Source organism: Dysidea avara, chromosome 15, assembly GCF_963678975.1.
Source record: "Dysidea avara chromosome 15, odDysAvar1.4, whole genome shotgun sequence".
Taxonomy (NCBI): Eukaryota; Metazoa; Porifera; class Demospongiae; order Dictyoceratida; family Dysideidae; genus Dysidea; species Dysidea avara.
This window is the reverse complement of record NC_089286.1, coordinates 10,392,286-10,405,138: the sequence shown is the minus strand read 5'-3', so window position 1 is coordinate 10,405,138 and position 12,853 is coordinate 10,392,286. Positions and strand designations below refer to the sequence as shown.

At 37.9% G+C, this 12,853-nt stretch overlaps 1 protein-coding gene across 4 annotated transcripts in view; it reads left to right on the top strand.

Annotated features, from left to right (window-relative positions):
- LOC136245993 (uncharacterized) overlaps positions 1-12,853 on the top strand; it is a 40,237-nt gene that overhangs the window by 21,558 nt on the left and 5,826 nt on the right. For 3 of the 4 annotated variants that reach the window (XM_066037447.1, XM_066037446.1, XM_066037444.1), the window contains 5 exons: positions 1,243-1,305; positions 5,337-5,371; positions 5,421-5,495; positions 5,544-5,631; positions 6,852-6,978. In XM_066037447.1, the coding sequence (XP_065893519.1) occupies positions 1,243-1,305; positions 5,337-5,371; positions 5,421-5,495; positions 5,544-5,631; positions 6,852-6,978 (388 nt within the window). The remainder of the gene's footprint in view (positions 1-1,242; positions 1,306-5,336; positions 5,372-5,420; positions 5,496-5,543; positions 5,632-6,851; positions 6,979-12,853) is intronic. The other variant, XM_066037445.1, reaches the window with a different exon arrangement.

Sequence of the window (12,853 nt, the reverse complement as noted above, 5' to 3'; positions counted from 1 at the left end):
GCTGGTCCATGGGCTGAATTAATGATGCTGATGTTTGGTAGAATAAACATTACTGGCCCATCTGTTGAGATCAGTAGCTCTTCATCAGGGTGGGTTGAACAATTTTCCATGATCAACAATGCTTTAGGTGCTTTGCCACTATTCTGCAGCTTATCCTAGTCAAATGAAACTAAATTTATCATTGAGCCAGGAAGAAAAACAATACAGTTATACACCACAGGCAAATTATTTTAACTCATAGCGTGTGAAACAAGTGGCCTGGCTGACTTCCCATTAAACAGCAGTGGAAGCTTAATTGTACCAGTTACATTTTTGTATGTACGAATTGTCACTTTATCTTTACATTTTCCGTCCCTTTAGCTCTTTTCTCTAACAAGCTAACCAATGTCTTTCATGGTAACAAGCAATACTGAGGGCCTTACAATCAAATATCTGCTCTGTAGAATACTTAACCAATACCTTTTCAAAATCATTGAAACTCGCAGGCAATGACAATATCCGCTGTTCCCTGTTCGTCTTACATGGTAATACTTTGAAGATTATGGTGTTTGCAAAATCACCATTTAAAACCACTGCTTGTACAAAAAAGAGTAGAAGTGTCTGGATACAATCGCTTGACTCTTGGCCGCAAACTACTGTTTACAGCCACATCCTCACATTACTGTCTAAACCAAGTATAAAGTGTTTCAAAACCTCCAATCTTCATTAACTTAGTTGTCATCTCCCTCACACCCATTTCCTTTTGTAGTTTAGCTTTTGTAGATGTAGAGTTTTCTATATCATGGCAGCACTAGTTCCCCTCCCACAAGCTCACAGTACTATAATGTCCCCTGTCTCTGTGTGTCTGTGTTAAGACTTAAAACCATACATTTGGTTGTTGTATTATTTTTATTTATAAGGCTTTACAGCACAAGTGCTGAAGGTCTGTAGGATACCTGGTCCTACAGCCTGTTTATAGTTATTACATAAAGTGTGTTTGAAAAGGTAGAAAAAGGAGAAAAAATCCATGACTGGATTTGGGCAGCCTCGAACCTGCAGCCATCTGATTAATGTTTGAATGCTTACAGGAGTCTGCCAAGCGGTCAGGATGTTTTCTCCTTATCAATTTCATGTGATGGAGTTCTTCCTTGTATATGTGTTATCTGTAGTGTAAAGATGATTGTTTTTACATTGTATGTATTTGTCGAAACCTCTTTTGTCTTTTTCCTGACTCAACATGTCATGATTTTGTGCATTATTTAGGATAATAAATTTTCTATAGAGGATGCCATCAACATAATGAACTGTTCCATGATTATATCACAGGTGTGTTTAGTTGATCATGTGTTGTGGTAGTGTAGTGTATATGTGAGTACACCCTGTATGTAAGTATTTCATACAGTATTCTAGCGCTGTATGTTGGGAATCATAAAGGTTTGGGATTTTCTGGCCAAAAAAAATTCACCCTAAACCAACCTCACAATATCTACATGGTGTATTGCAAATTGGTCAAGCTCAAAAGTGCCTTCAGATTTCAGTACGACTGCTTTCAAAAAGTTGCTATGGAATTTTCTACTGCCTGACTGACTGACTGACTAACTGATGAACGTAACTCGGTAACGGCTAAGGATACAAGCTTGATTTTTTCACTGTTTGACATTGCTTTAGCCTGACAGATGCCTTTTGGCATACCGCAACATGTACAATACATGCTTCATGGATTTACCTGTGTCCTCCTTTGTGCCCCATTTATCTTTGCTGACAATGTGAAGTAGTGGGTTCAGCATCAAGACACACGGTAGTGTGTCATGCGGCCAAGAAGCCGGCACTCAACCCCATGAGTATATTGACAGGAAGAAAGAAAACGCAATTTTCGCACCTCCGTAGCTCTGTGCTGCCTTGATGAAGCAAGACGAATTTTGCTGTGTACATTCCCTCCAACTTCAGTACTCCACATTCCAAATTTGAGCGAAATCGCTTCAGGAATTCCTGAGATATGCGACTTCAAAAATTGGCTTAGTTTCTTTGTTTTTTTTTTCTTATTATTTTTCTTCCTCTTTTCGCACACTTACAAAAACTGCTATAAAACGCGAACGCGTTATCCGATTGCCTTGAAATTTGGCACACAGAAGGGGGCTATAAAGGCGCATCTCGGTACCAACTTTGGCTGGAATACCATAAACAGGCAAAGAGTTATGAGCGATTATGCACGAAAAATAACACCAATATGTTGTCACGCCTACAAGGTAAACCGCGTATGGGAAGAAGTTGAAAATCGGTGGGTGAATAGGTTAACTATTGAACCTCAAACCTTTTGTGGTTTGAAAGAAATCGAGCTAAAAACCAGGAAGATATAACAACAAAACCAACAGTGTGTAACAATTATGCAACCGAGATTAGCTAATAATAAAAGAATACTTGCCACGCCTACCAGATAAACCGCTTGGGGTAATACTTTGAAATTCACTGTACAGATGGAGTAATCATCTTAGAAAGGCTCTTCAATGGTGTAGAAGAATCAGACATAAAGCCACGGAGTTATAACACGAAATCCAACTTGGTGTAGCAAGTGCGAGATCGAGATACTCTAATAGAGCAGTCATCCTAATAGAGCAGTCACCCTGAACAGAATTCAAGAGATCAGTTAGAAATAAGTAACCTGTATAGAGATCAGCTACAAACAAATCACCCTGTAAAGAGTTCAGCTACAAACAATTCACCCTGTTCAGACATCAGTTAGAAGAAGTTTTCTTGTAGAGAGTTCAGTTACAAACAAATCACCCTGTTGAAAGATCGGATAGAAGATGTCACCTTGTAGATAGTTCAGTTACAAAGAAACCACCATGTAGAGAATTCAGCTACAAACTAGAGACCCTGTAGATACATCAGCTAGAAGAAGTTACCTTGTAGAGAGTTCAGCTACAAAGAAACCATTCTGTAAAGAACTCAGCTGCAAACAAATCACCTATACAGAATTCAGCTACAAACAAATCTCCCTGTAGAGAGATCAGCTAGAAGAAGTTACCTTGTAGATAGTTCAGCTACAAACAATTCACCCTGTACAGAGCTCAGTTAAAAGAGGTTTCCTTGTAGAGAGTTCAGCTACAAACAAATCACCCTGTAGAGAGATCAGTTAGAAGAAGTTACCTTGTAGATCGTTCAGCTACAAACAAATCACGTGTAGAGAGTTCAGCTACAAACAAATCTCCCTGTAGAGAGATCAGCTAGAAGAAGTTTCCTTGTAGAGAGTTCTGCTACAAACAAATCACCCTGTAGAAAGATCAGCTTGAAGAAATCACCTTGTAGAGAGTTCAGCTTCAAAGAAACCATCATGTAGAGTTCAGCTGCAAACAAATCACTTGTAGAGAGTTCAGCTACAAACAAATTGTCCTGTAGAGAGATCAGCTAGAAGAAGTTACCTTGTAGAGAGTTCAGCTACAAAGAAACCATCATGTAGAGTTCAGCTGCAAACAAATCACCTGTAGAGAGTTAAGCTACAAACAAATCTCCCTGTAGAAAGATCAGCTAGAAGAAGTTACCTTTTAGGGATTTCAGCTACAAACAAATCACCCTGTAGAGAGTTCAGCTACAAAGAAACCATTCTGTAAAGAGCTCAGCTGCAAAAAAGTCACCTGTACAGAATTCAGCTACAAACAAATCACCCTGTAGAGAGATCAGCTATAAGAAGTTACTTTGTAGATAGTTCAGCTACAAACAAATCTCCCTGTAGAGAGATCAGCTAGAAAAAATTACCTTGTAGAGAGTTCAGCTACAAAGAAACCACCATGTAGAGAGTTCAGCTGCAAAGAAATCACCCTGTAGAAAATTCTGCCAGAAACAAATTTCCCTGTAGAAAGATCAATTAGAAGAAGTTACCTTTTAGAGAGTTCAGCTACAAAGAAACCATTCTGTAAAGAGCTCAGTTGCAAAGAAATCACCTGTACAGAATTCAGCTACAAACACATCACCCTGTAGAGAGATCAGCTAGAAGAAGTTACCTTGTAGATCGTTCAGCTACAAACAATTCACCCTGTAGAGAGAGCAATTAGAAGAAGTCACCTTGTAGAGTGTTCAGTTACAAAGAAACCACCATGGAGATTTCTGTAATCAATATAATGTATTATATATATAATTTGTACATTTACTGATAAAATATTTAAAGTACATCTACTTCATCTTTTCTTCTTCCTGTAGTAAAGAAAAACAACATAGGTTAAAAAAGTCCCAAAGCTGGCCATAGGCCGGCTTTGGGGTATACGAATACAAAAAGAAATGAAATCTAATCCAAAACAGCCAAGCTGTAAAAAAAGTGTGCGGCCCTCAGAAAGGCTATGGTGAAAAAAGATGTGAAATCCAAGGTGGCGGCCAAGAAATAGCTGTGATGGTAGGTCAATGGTAAAAATTTTAATAACGACAATTCAGGTGAATTTTTGTGCCGCTTCACAAAATTCACCTGAATTGTCATTATTAAAATTTTTACCATTAACCTACCATCACAGCTATTTCTTGGCCACCACCTTGGATTTCACATCTTTTTTCACCATAGCCTTTCTGAGGGCCGCACACTTTTTTTACAGCTTGGCTGTTTTGGATTAGATAATAATGTTACGAAGTAAACAAACAATTAAGCTCGATTAGGGATCATACGTGTAGTGAAACAAGGGACATTTGAAGATACACTAGTGTGGATATAGACTGAATTAGGGATTAAATGTCCACTAGTATATCTTCTGGTGTAGGTGACCTCCCTTGTTTCACAACTTTTTTCTCTATGATCTCTAATCGAACTTAAAATGCTTTATACGTGTGCAAGTCGAAGCCAGTAATGGTACAGATTTGTAACAGCTAAAAAAACATACCAAGCTTAGGATTGGGAGGTATTTAGGTGTTAGTAGTTAATGAAGATATTTCTCAAAATACATGTACCAAAGTGGTTTTCTAAAATACTGAATTAAACATACATAGCAATAAATTTTTTTGTAGTGCATGACCATAATGAAGCCAAGTCCCGACATTTCCTGCATACAAGCAAAGCTGGTATATGTAGCAGTATTCACCAATGATTTGTTTACTATTGGAGTACTTCCAATTTTACTTTCTAGTTCAATTGTCATTTCATTTTGTTCCTTTAAAAAACTAATAACATGAGTGTGGGTATAAGTGCAATTTGTAATTTTAGTAAGTATAAAGGTATTCAAGGTATTTGTATCATTCTTCAAAACTACAATACCACCCATCTCTAACAGTAGTTACTTTAGGATGTGACCAGCTTGTGAATGACTTGGTTAGTTTATTATGTGTCTGTGTATACATGTATTTACAAGTTTAATATGCATTTTTGTTTTGGTTTCGTTCAGGAAGTAAAGGTGGATTGGTTGAAGTTGTGTTTGAAGTGAGCTAAATTGTTCAACACAAACTACTTCTACATTTCTTGTTTGTAGGATCTTTAGTCATCTTGTGGATGTCATGCCAACCAATCCAGTGGATGCTAAGCCAACCAAGAGGTCATGTGACTAGTGCGTGTTACTATATTTAGTAACTCATTTACATATTTGGTAATGTAGTTACAGAAAATTGAAACAGATGATGTGGACTTGTCTCTTCACCTGTAACTGTCGACCAACTGATGATGATGCTAATGACAACAAGAAGGTGATGGATAATTTGTGGGATTTAGAAATGTGTTGTGATAATGTGAAAACTTTGTGGGAACTTTATAGTACATATTATACACTAACTGGTTTGCTATAGTGTGTCATGTAGCCAAGGAAATTTGGACACTGTATTGTTCCAGTATTTAAATCTGGAGACAGAGGATCTCAAACTACTGGCCCATATCACTTTTGTGCAATACTTCAAAGGTACTTGAAAAACTCTTACATGATAAAATAATACGTCACCTCAACTCATATATCACATCGTTTCAATTCAGCTTTCTTAAAAACAGATCCGTAACCCAACAACTTCAACGTAGAGCAACAAAATATATTCTTAATGACTATACTAGTGATTATAAACATCGATTAATGACTCTTAAGATCTTGCCACTTATGTATTTTCTAGATATCTCACACATTATGTTTCTGATAAAGTGTTTAAAAAATTGCCAAACGATTCCTTTAATATTATTAACTTTATTAATTTTACATCAGGAAATACACCTCTAGGTACAAGTAACAAATTACAACATAATAGAAACCCCACTAGTGTATTAACTAGCAACTTTTACTTCAATCAACTACCACAAATCTGGAATACACTACCCATCATCAATTGTGATCTTAGTATAATAACAATAAAGAAAAAACTTACTAACTACCTATGGAATCATTTTGAAACTAATTTTGATTCTAATAATGCATGTACATATTTGTTTTTATGTCTTTGTAGCCATTGTAACAAGTCCCCAAACCACCTAATTTTGAAGCATTGTAGCTCTTGTAATAACAATCACTTTTGTAATATACGTAATTTTTTTCCTAACTAATCACTATATAACTATAACTAATCAATTGTAATTATTTTAGGCCACTGGCACAGGTTGCCAGTGGACCTTCAGCATACCTGTAGCCACTAATCTGTTGTAACCATGTATCATTGTAATTCTGTATGCTGTAAAGTCGAAAATAAATAAAAATAAATAAATAGGGATTGCTGAAAAAACAATCAATTTTTTTATTCATCTAGTTTATATAGAGTGGTTAGTTACATGGTGCATGTACGTAAATGAAGTGTATTCTGTCCCAGTGGAACCTGACTTGATGTGACTAAGCAGCCGCAGGTGGTTGATAATTATATAAAGACAGGTTCCACTATACAGGAAGACATTGTCTCAATACTTCGTATGTTTGTTTACAATTATTCCACTATAGACCACCCCCAGTCAGGAGCAGTTATTGTCAGCCATCTTGTCATTGTATACTGAGTACCTGATGATTAGTGGGGATCACCAGACTACTACACCGGATCATGTGATCTCAATATTACATATTATACTAGGTTAGTTTTAGTGATGCACTGATGCCACTTTTTCACTGCCGATCCGATACCGATACATTTGAGGCCAGAAATGGCCGATACCGATCCGATACCGATACTTTGCCCCACAGGCATTTCTCACAAGAAACAGCTAGTGATTTAGCTTACTAAACTCATTTGCTAATCCCATCAACTGCAGTTTGCTCGTTTTGTGGCTATCAATTACATGCGAAGATGAGTTTATGGCTTCAATGAATCTTATTTCGTGGTTCCACTGTACTAATAATGCTAGTAGCTGGCTTCTTTTTAGGAATTCATGGCTTATATCAGCTTTTGCTCAACTACGTTCAATGTGCTATGTATGCCGCCATCTTGATAAGTAATTAAATGACGTCACTTTTGGTATCGGGCATTTATAGCTTTACCGATACAAGTCCGATACCGCCACAATAGGGCCGATACCGACACTAGTATCGGTATCGTGCATCACTAGTTAGTTTTGTACTCTTTATAAGCACTACCTGAATTGAAGACACATAGGAGGTAGGAGCAGACCACGTGTACTATGAAATGCTTTCAAAATATTTTATCATACAGTACAATAGTACTGTATAGTAGGGACATTGAAGGTGTGGGGGCGATCCATGATATATAACCCAAAAACCTGCTGCGATTTTTCCTCACGACATGACAGTATTGGTTGTGTAAAACCAAACCCAAAAGTGTCTTCAGATCGACCCGAAATGTTTCTGTCAAGTTGCTACAGGTTTTTTTTTTTTAATTATTCAACAGAATTTTCTACTGCCTGCCTGCCTGACGCCTTCAGTCAAACGTAGCGGAAAACTGGTTATAGCTACAGCCCTAATTCTTTTGCAGAAACGTTTCTAGTGTGCTTAAGAAAAAACCTTTGGTATATTGATAAATATACAATGCTTGTGCTATTGTCTTACCTTTTATCCTTCTTTTCCATGGCCATCAGTCAAGGTTCTACTGCTGAGTGTTAATAGACTACAGTGTACAGCTTCCATCTACCAGTGTATATTGCATCAAACTATTCGAATACATGTGGTTGCCGGTTGCACCAAACTATTTGAACACACGCGTATGTGACTCGCTGTTGATATCGATCAGAGAGAGCAACTCATGGCGAACTATATAGCAATGTATACATCAATAAATATAGTTTGTTTAGTAACGATGTTAAACCGAGTCGGGTCATCCCGGGTCTGACCCCACGTGCTAAGTAGACGTGTTACTACACGTCATAGCATAGCCCTGCTTCTTTTGTGAGCCATGCCCACATATGTAAATTACTGTCTGTAGGCATATGGTAGCCACGCCCACATGCATAAATTACTGCCTGTAGGCATATGGTAGCCACGCCCATTCATCAGTCTGTAGGTATGCACGAATCCACGCCCACTTACGTAAATTACTGTCTGTAGACATATGGTAGTCACACCCATTCATCAGTCCGTAGGTATACACAAATCCACGTCCATTATTGTCTGAAGGCTTATGTAGAGCCACGCCCACTGATCAGTTGTTATTGTATGAGTCATAATCTAGTATAATAATGCTGTGATTAACTCTTTTAAAATATTGTGACTGGTTTTGTGAAAAGCAGGCTATTTAGTGGTCATGAGCTTGCAAAAAAAACTTCACAAACAAGTATAAGAAAAAATTAGGAATTTTAAATTAGAGTAGGGACAGTGTATAGTGCTGCAATAAAAAGTACTGAAACAAGCTGGATCAGAGTAGTACGTAATGTCCAAATACTGTAAAACAATAAGAAGTGAATATCCCTACTGTGCTACACTCAATGCACAATAAGGATATTCACTTGTTATTGTTTTACAGCATTTGGACATTACGTACTACTCCGACCCAGCTTGTTTCAGTACTTTTTATTGCAGCACTATACACTGTCCCTACTCTAATTTAAAATTCCTAATTTTTTCTTATACTTGTTAAATGTAGTCATACTACCAGTTGAAAGTAATGTATTGTACAAAATGATCATAATGTAATAATTGTTGATCACTGTTACTGTTGACTATCATGACTGCCAAACATCATCATTACTGTAAGAATTAATTACTCCATAACGACAGTGTTTTTTCCCTATATTGTAGAACTTTGCGTGGGTGAGATCAAAAGGAAAAGTGTACTTTAATTTTCATGAAGTACACTTTAGGGCAAACAGTGGTTTATTGACCACAAAGAGTGCTTTATTCGTACAATAAAACACTCTTTGCGGTGCAATAAAGCACTCTTTGTAGGCAATACAAGACAAGTTTCCCACATGCCTTAGTGAGCACTCACGCCAGTACGACCAATCACCCAAGCCGGTGAAGGCTGATAGCCCCACGCGCTGAGTGGTCAATCACCCCAGCCAATACGAGTTTTACCATTGGATTGCTTTTATAGACATACCTAAATGCTTTGATGATGGGTGGGAGAAGGTAACGTTGCTGTTACGTTTGTTAATGTAAACGGACAAGTCCTGGAGATATCACGGAAATACTTCATCATGTGTCACAATAGAATTGATTGTGGGATGTGAGCAAAACCTGCCAAAATACGCAATGAACGTCTACCATGCCAACCTATGGTGAACTACGTGTGAATTACTTTGTTAAACTAGTTTGTGTGCATTCAGGCTGCTAATAATTCGTGCAACACATGTTAATTGTGAGTCCTGGTGTATGGTGAAGCTACACGACTAGAAAGTTCCATAAATCATTTAAAGCATTGCCTTGTTTGTGCTATATGAAAAATAAAGCACTCGGTGCTTGGCTTCGATGCCAATAAAGCACTCGGCTTCGCCTCGTGCTTTATTAGCATCTCGGCCACGCCTTGTACTTTATTTTTTACATAGCACTCGCGGCAATGCTTTAACATTTATGTAAATCACACCATTGCAAACTAAGTAGAACTAAAATATGTATTGAGCCTGTCATGCTCCTTACTCTACATTTTGTACAGAGACTATTCAGCTCATGTGAAATATCTTCAGTACTTGTGTAATATCATTACATGTACACATGGACTTGTCTTGTTCAATATATAAATTTTTATAGAAGAAAATTATTAAAAGTTGCAAACTGCTGTTACATGATACAAAACTAGTGTTGCACCGATAATCGGTTGAATAATCGGTAACAGCCAATATTAGCTAAATTTTACAAATATCGATAATTAAGCAGAAATAATTACCCTATTAACCGAAACCCATAATCAATCAGTAAAGACGGCAATGAACATGTGACAGTGAACATAGTGGTATTCTGTTGTAACTGTTTATAACTGTTTAGGCTTTCTTGTCTGTGAAAAGTATTGTTGCAAGGCTATATAGCAGGCTGTGTATATTTATTCGCCATGCATGCAATTAGTCAATTCCTTCTGCAAAGGGTCTGGAATACACTCTTGTAGCTGTTTTATAACTATTTGGCTTTTGAGGCTAGTGGAAAAACTGTAGCAGACCTTGTAGACTCTGCCGCCCATGCAATTAATTACTACAAATGCAATGTACACACAAACTTTAGGTGACCCCCTCCCTTGTTCTGAAGAATATTGGTTATAATATCGGCATATCGCTTAGAAGAATGAGGAAATAATCTGTATTGGTAAATGTGATCAAGACACACGGTAGTGTGTTGTGCGGCCCAAGTAGCCGGCGCGCCACACCGTGAGTATATTTACAGGAAGAAAGTAAACGCGATTTTCACACCTTTGTAGCTCCGTCATTCCTTATCCGATTGAAACCAAAGTTGCTACAGAAGTGCCGGCTAGGTCGGGGAGTCCACATTCCAAATTTGAAGAAAATTGCTCCAGCCATTTCCGAGATACGAGCGGCCAAAGTTTGGGTTTTTTTCTTCTTCTACTTCTTCTTTTCGCACACTTTGCAAAATCCGCCATAAAACACAAATTCGGGCTCCAATCGGGCCGCAATTTGGTACATTTAAAGGGTTCATTAAAGCGAATCTCAGTACCAAGTTTGGTAGGAATCCGATGAACATTCACGGAGTTATGACCAATTATTTGCGTAAAATAAGGTCGAAGGTCTGTCACGCCCACAAGGTAAACCGCTTGAAGGAATGAGCTGAAAATTGCTATGTAGATGGAGTAACTATCGTAGGAGTGCCTTTTTGTGGTTTGAAAGGAATTCAGTTAAAGGCCATCGAGATATGACACAAAACCCAACCTGTGTCACAATTACGCGATCGATTTTTATGAGAAAAAAAACTATTAGTTTTCACTCCTACCAGGCAAACCGCTTAGAGCAGTGAGCTGAAAATCGGTGTGTAGCTGGAATAATTATCATAGAAATTCCTTGCAGTAGTACAGAAGAATCGGATTATAAACCACTGAGTTATGATTCCAAAGCCAACTACGTGTAGCATATGCAAGATCGAGATACTCTAATAGAACAGTCACTCTAATAGAGCATTCAGCTACGTATATAACTTACTCCATTACAGAATTATATGACATTGCAAGTTATTCTGTAGGGAGTTCAGCCACAAACAGTTAATCTTATAGACAATTCAGCTACAAGCAAGTCACCCTGTAGAGAGTTCAGCTACAAATATGTTGCTGTAGAGATTCAGAACATTATAAGTCACACTGAAGAGAATTCAGCTATAAACAAGTCACCTTGTAGAGACAACAAGTCACTCTGTAGAGAATTCAGCTACAAGCAAGTCACTGCGTAAAGGGTTCAGCTACAAAATAGCTACCCAGCAGAGAGTTCATCTAGATCTGCTACAAACAAGTTACTTTATGCAATGTTCAGTTACAAGTAAGTCACTCTGTAGAGACTTCAGCTACAAACAAGTCACTGTGTAGTACAAACAAGTCACCGTGTAGCTGGAGAGTTCAGCAACCAATCAAAAAAACCACTCTGTAAAGAGTTCAGCTATACAAACATGTTATAACTCTATAGAGAGATCAGCTAGAAACAATTAGTCATCCAGTAGAGAGATCAGCTACAAGTCATCACCTTATAGAGAGTTTAGTTACAAAAGAACCACCATGTAGAGAGTTCAGCTGCAAACATATCACCCTGTAGAGAGTGCAGCTATGAACAGATCACCCTGTAGAGAATTCAGTTAGAAAAAGTCATCCTGTAGAGAGATCAGCTAGAAGGATCACTTTGTAGAGAGTTCAACTACAAACAAATCACTCTGCAGATAGTTCAGCTACAAACAAGTCACCCTATATAGAGAGATCAGCTAAAAGAAGTTACCTTGTACAGAGCTTAGCTACAAAGAAACCATCGTATAAAGAGTTCAGCTGCAAACAAATCATGCTGTAGAAAGTTCAGCTACGAACAGATCATCCTGCAGAGAGATCAGCTAGAAACAAGTCACCCCATAGAGAGAGCAGCTACAAAGACACCATCCTGTAGAGAGTTCTATTACAAACAGATAACCCTATAGAGAGTTCAGCTACAAACAATTCACCCTGTAGAGAGAGCTCCTAGAAGATGTTACCTTGTAGATAGTTCAGCTACAAACAACAAACCACCCTGTAGAAAGATCAGCTAGAAGAAGTCACCTTGTAGAGAGTTAAGTTACAAACAAACCACCACGTAGAGAGTTTAGCTAGAAGAAGTTACCTTGTAGAGAGTTCAGCTACAAAGAAACCATTCTGTAAAGAGCTCAGCTGCAAACAAATAACCTGTACAGAATTCAGCTACAATCAAATCACCCTGTAGCTAGAAGGAGTTACCTTGTAGAGAGTTCCGTTACAAAGAAACCACCATGTAGAGAATTCAGGTACAAACAAACCACCACGTACAGAGTTCAGCCAGACGAAGTTACCTTGTAGAGAGTTCAGCTACCAAGAAACCATCCTTTAAAGAGCTCAGCTGCAAACAAATCACCTATAT